The sequence below is a fragment of the Perkinsus marinus genome (genome assembly GCF_000006405.1).
Source record: "Perkinsus marinus ATCC 50983 genomic scaffold scf_1104296940172, whole genome shotgun sequence".
NCBI lineage: Eukaryota > Perkinsozoa > Perkinsida > Perkinsidae > Perkinsus > Perkinsus marinus.
The window spans coordinates 64-6304 of NW_003212925.1; the positions used below are offsets into that span (position 1 = coordinate 64).

A 6241-nucleotide genomic window follows, 5' to 3' on the forward strand; every position below is an offset into this window, starting at 1 on the left:
TCTTCATCACATTAAGCTCATATGAAGTTACCCTCCATTCTGGCTATCCTGTTCATCTTGGGTGTTGTTATCGGTGATGTTCACGTAGATGATGCTGGGAAGATCATCTCCGAGATGATGATGGATAAGCAGGTCGACAATGGCGGTCATGTGTCCGAATTTGTGCTCAAACAGAGCTCGCCTAACAATCTCGGAGATTCACCTACATGTGTAGTGTGTTCAACCTGCCCGGCAGTTGAGTTTATCCCGCCCATCTGTTGGCCTTTAGCCCTCGTTTGTGGCAAAAAGTGCGAGCGTTGTTGCTGACATTTGATGTCTTGTTGACATTGCCTTCGGCTGTCCAACGAGCCAAAAGTACTCTCTCCTTTATATTTTCAAAATATTATTTTGACATAATTGGTCAATCCAACCGGTTTTCATTTCTTTAGCTGAACCGTTAGTGGCGTCGGCTCAAGAATGTCATCTGATGCAACAGCCAATCTCCTGGCCATGCCCAAGGATGCTATCTCTGGTCTCAGCAATCTTCCAGATTGTACGACACGATGTTGCTGAGCATGCATCTGCTCACGAGATCCTTAGACTGCCGTTCAATCTCTCTCTATACCGTCTTGTGCCAGCTGATATGTTATGTACGCGCTATGGTGGATTTATAGCGTATAGCTTTTGATGTTCTTGTTGTCAAAGCTTCTGTATACCTTCTAGTCCCAGCTGATATGTGCTGTACCCGCTATGGTAGATTAATTGTGTATAGCTTTAAATGTTCTTGTTGTCAAAGCTTCTGTATACCTTCTAGTCCCAGCTGATATGTGCTGTACGCGCTATGGTAGATTAATTGTGTATAGCTTTAAATGTTCTTGTTGTCAAAGCTTCTGTATACCTTCTAGTCCCAGCTGATATGTGCTGTACGCGCTATGGTAGATTAATTGTGTATAGCTTTAAATGTTCTTGTTGTCAAAGCTTCTGTATATCTTCTAGTCCCAGCTGATATGTGCTGTACGCGCTATGGTAGATTTATTGTGTATAGCTTTAAATGTTCTTGTTGTCAAATCTTACAGGCGCTTCTCAGATCACATTGTCGTGTTCCGTCTAATCCATTCAGAAATCTTTTTGACGAATAGAGTCACTACGTCCGCGAATAAGGAACCTACTCACAGAAGTAAGGACACTAGGCAAGTGACTAGGTTTACTGAGGTGTAACATAATAAGTTAGTATCGTTAACGGATAATGAAGTCAATCTAGCGACTCGGTTCAAATGAGGGTTCGTGAACTGTGGTAGATCTAGACTCTCCATTATCCATCTCAACATCAAGCCTTGAAGATAGAGACATATTATTAGTAATAATAATACGAGTGGGAGTTAATAGGCTGAAACAATATTATCACATACAATACAATGAACACCTTATCATCACTTGTATCATTATATTAGCATAGCATAGTAGCTAGCCTAGACTTTAGCACAGCTTGTAGGATATTGTGCAATAGGGACGATTGTGGAGGGTCATGAGTAGAGGAGAACAAAGTCCTAGTCATTAGTAACCCACTCGTCACAAAGCCCCCACTCTAGTCATTAGCCTTAACAAGAGGCCATCTTTACTTCTTAAACCAGCACTTCAAAGTTGGAGGTTCAAGAGGAAGTTGGGGGAGCAACACCTGCAGCGTGCAACCACTGACGAGAATTAGTCTCAATGCTGCCGCTAGGGGTTAAACCACATCTAGCTAGGACATCACTCTCCTTGATACTCACCATTTTGGGAGTAGAAGCAGGAGGAGGTTGAGTGCGGCGCAAAGTCGTCGTGACACCACGTTTGGGTGGTAAGACCCATATGGGTAGCCATCTTGTACCAGCATCACCTGGGCAATAGACGTGGACTTGATACTCACTATTAGAAGAAGAATAAGAAATCACCTTGCCAACATAGATAAACCATTCAGGTATAGCGGAGTTCCCGCGAAACTCGGGGTTCCTAGAACGGTAGAAGACCAAGTCACCAGGCGAAAAGGCACCTTGCTGATTACGCTCATGCAGAAGAGGAACATCTCTGTCAGAGTTCAATGCTGGTAGGACAAGATCCGACACCTGAACAACACTACCATCTGATAAGGTGGCAGTGAGCAGATCACCAGAGGAGTTTGTAGTTAAACGTTGAACTGAATGAACTTGACCCTGGTAGATTACGTCACAACCTTCCTTAAGCTGATCCACAATTTTTCAAAGCGGATTGAGTGCTTCCTACTCTTAGATGGACTCTAGAGTGAGCTTCCCGTATGAGCTTCCATCTTAAAGATGGCTGTGCTTCTGTGGCATCTGCCTCTGGAGGAATCATCAGTACGACCACACGAGTTGAGTAGTAGTTGTAGTGGACGGAGAGCACACTTGGGCTGAGGAAAGCACGTACAATAATGGTACTGAGCCCCAACATCGTGTTTGGCGGCTGGATGATATAAGCACCAGAGCGAGTGACCAAACCAACCGAGAACTTGTCTCTGTACCAACGGCGATAAAGAGCAAGTTACCTTTGTACGAGAGCAGTCCGCATACGTCATGATATCCATCACTCTGACACCATGAAAAGCAGTAGTGTCTTCTCGTTGTAATCGCCCTAGACGAATCACGTCGGCTTCGGATAAGTCTAAGTGAACCACACGATAGGGTGGACTCAAAGAAGCCTCTTCATCATTTGCTTGCACAGTGGACGGTGTTAATCCTACCGTGAGCGCATAAGCCAAAAGGCTAGTAGCAGGTTCTTGCTTAGCAACAACTTGGGCATCAAGTTGTTCAGTAAACCTTGAAATAACATCACTGAGAGAATTCAATTTCCCTTCAATGTGTTTAAAATATATACCAGAAGAGCGACATTCTTCGAGTTCCTCCAGCCAACCAAGGAATTTACGCAGCTTGACACCACATAGGTTATCTGGGGGAATCTTGAAGTTCTGGAACCGTGAGATTGCAGTACTGGAGTCGCTTAGGAATATAACATTAACTTCTCCTTCAGCACGGCATCGACATGTAGATAGCCATAAACGGTTCCACCGCCTAAAAGCTAGAACTATGCCTAAACATTCTAGTTCCCAAGTATGATAACGGCGTTCTAGAGAACTGAATGTATGATGATACTCACTGATCAGGTGAGATCGTGAAGGATCTTGAAGGAGAGTTGCAGTAGCATCGTCGGGCTTAATAGGGGATGTGGTCTGGAAGAGACAGGCTCCACAACCTGTATCTGCAGCGTCACTCATAACCACGAAGGTACCTTTAAGCAGATCATTGTAGCTGAGCTGCTTCAACGGGGTATTTAGCAGATGCTCCGAAAGACTTTCCAGGGCATTATCACATTCACTCGTCCATAGGAACCGGTCTGGCGAGCTACACGACGGAAGGGCACGATACAATGGAGAGAGACAACGGGTGAAGTCTGCATACCTCTCTGGCGACCAAGCAAAGGCAGATGCTGAATAGAGTAGGACCCCTATCGTTTGCTTGAGACCACGTGCAGACGTTGGTGGGGTCTGAAGCACACTCTTCAGTTTTGCCACAGATGTATCACTCAGACGATAAAATCCTCGACCAAAGTGAATTCCTACACAATCCACTTCTTCACTGGGTGGAAGACTCTTAGGGGAGATTATCTTATCCAAGCCAATTAGTCCCGCACGAACAATGCGGTCTCTCATCCTCACCTGGGAGAGAGACGAACCATGTACGAGGAGATCATCTATCCATGCTACAAGCCAATGATGCCATGCTCGTCCAAAGACGCGGTTCAGACCAGCAGATAGATGCGGAGTAAAGAAGAGTGCAGACGCCGCGAGCCCCTGAGGACTCACACGATATTGATAGATGTGATTGAGGACTCGTATGCACAAGTGTCGTGATGCATGAGCAGAGCATCTTACACTGTGATAGGCATCCGACAAGTCGATAACACTATAGGCCACCGAGCTGGATGGAATTGCCCCTAGGAAAGAATCTAAGGAAGGGCACATCTCAGCAAGTCCTGTTGGAAGATGTACACGCTGGTTAATCACTCGTAGATCACATAGCAATCTAACCGCAGGAACACTCTCACCATTAGCTGAGTCTCGAGTTGCACCACCTTTGGCCTTGCCAAAAGCTGGGCTGATGGATATATCACTAGAGTAGGGAACCTCAACCAGTTGGTCTGAGGCGATAGCTATCTCGATAGTTTTTTCCAAACCACGACGCAAATTTTTAGGTATACCATAATCATACCTACTTTGGTAGGGAGTATCCTCATAGTCCACTATAAAGTCGAGTTGGGGCAGGGTATAGTCCTCAAGACGGTAGGCAATGTAGGCCTGAAGGTCAGCGTCACTTAAACTTCCAAGGTAGTCATCCAGTCGGTCTGGGGCTACCTTGCAGTCAGCGCCTAACCATGGTCCCAGAGTAGTTTTGGATGCTATCAAGCGAAAAGCATCCGAGAGGAGATATAGCTGACAAGAATCACAGCCGACCTCTAGCCGTCGGCGAGACCAGAAAATAGAAGCACCAGGCAATTCCAAAAAGTCAGCACCCAACACGAGACCAATAGACAAGCCACGTAGTTCACTCACATAAGCTTGTATGTCAATATGTTGGTGACCGAAGTTGATGGTGAGACCGACTGACTCAGTGAGCTGCACTGTGTCGCCATTAAAAGCCTGCAATTCCAAAGTAGGAAGCGATCCCTGAGTATGACGAACTTGGGAGACAAGATTCCTGTTTATACAGGTAACTTCACACAACGAATCGATAGCACCAAATATGATCTTCACCTCATTCTCAGCAACTGGATCTGGTTCAACTCCTAGCAGAATTCCTCGGGTACAGAAGTGTCCCAGAGGATTCGACGCAGTTGACTTCTCAGTAAGTGCCAGAGCTGGTGGAAGTTGGGTAGCAAGACGTGCCTGCGGGAAAGAAGTTTTCCCTGCATTGGCCGATCCTGATGGTGGTTGCGCTTGACTAACAGAGGGTTGACTAGGTCCAGCCGGTACTACCGTTGAGCGAGTCGGCTGCTTATATGAGAACCCTTCTTGTCGTTGTGCTGTCTGTCGAAAAGGGTACTGACGAGGAGGAGAGGTAATTTCCTTGTTCTGGGACTCTACTTTACCACTATCTCGACTTTGGGAAGGTCCACTATCCACACTTTTGGAAGGACCAGTCGTAAGCTTCCAACAGCTAGAAGGAGAATGACGAACATGCTTCTGACAGTTAGGACACCAATGCTTAGGTTTACGAGGACCATGATAATGCTTAGAATCACTAGTCTCTCTCTGAGGACTCACTTTGGTTGTAGAGGTGGTCTTAGAGTCATTTGTGCCTTTAGTAGTATCAGAGCGGGTAGCAACACTAGTAGTCGGAGTAGTGGTAGCGGTAGTAGCTTTAGTAGTAGGCTGACTGGCCTTACCTGAGAGAAAGTCAGGCTCCCAAGGGTACTTGATAGAGAGCTTTCTGTCCAAGTTGGCCAGGCCTTCACACACCTCAACGAAAGTGAGCGACGAAGGGAATACATAGTCTTTACGGAGAATTTTTGTATAAGCTTGAACCAATGACGAGTCAGCATGTGAGATAAAAGCTACAGCTCTCTCGTGATCAGGAACAGGAGGCAGACCAACCCAGGAGCGTAGAGCTTGATAAATTTGGAAGCTCTGTTGTTCATTCACTTCATAGGACTCGAAAGAATCACCCTTCTTTTGCCGAACAGCTTTCCAAGCCGATTCAGCTTTATACAATTCATTACAACCATCAGACAATTCAGCTACATATAACAAACCCAGTCGCAATAAGAGACCCCAGGCAGCGCGCTTTTGCTTCTCTCTATCCACACTCCCTGAGCCCCTACCATCCTCACCTTCTTCATCCGTTTTTGCCTTCGCTTCCTCGACCTTAGTCTCGGAGCTCGGAGGTTGGGCGGAGTTGGTGGAATGAGTGAAAAGTTCAGGAGTGGGTAGAGATGAAAAAGCTAAAGAGGCAGCGCCTGAACCGGAGTATAGATGATCGATGAGTGGAAGCTCTTGACTACACAAGGTTCTCGCATGGCCATGCTCATACCTTCGAAGCAAAGCAACCGACTTCTCTACACCATGGAGAATAAAATAACGCAGTACTTCACGAGACCGATTCCGTTTAATAGGAGATTCACATTTATATTCCATCCAGTAGAAGAAAGTCCAACATGCTAGAGGAATATCCATCGAATACATATCACGTATAACATGCAAGCATGGCAGAGAAGC

At 46.0% G+C, this 6241-nt stretch overlaps 1 protein-coding gene across 1 annotated transcript; it reads right to left on the bottom strand.

Annotated features, from left to right (window-relative positions):
* Positions 1-4029: 4029 nt before the first annotated feature.
* Pmar_PMAR010778 (hypothetical protein) lies at positions 4030-5517 on the bottom strand (the record flags this gene model as incomplete). The annotated part of the gene is made up of 7 exons (XM_002782070.1): positions 4030-4052; positions 4102-4324; positions 4580-4693; positions 4781-4912; positions 5003-5068; positions 5291-5412; positions 5442-5517. The coding sequence occupies 7 exons, from the start codon at positions 5515-5517 to the stop codon at positions 4030-4032; spliced, it is 756 nt and encodes a 251-aa protein (XP_002782116.1).
* Between the last annotated feature and the right edge of the window lie 724 nt (positions 5518-6241).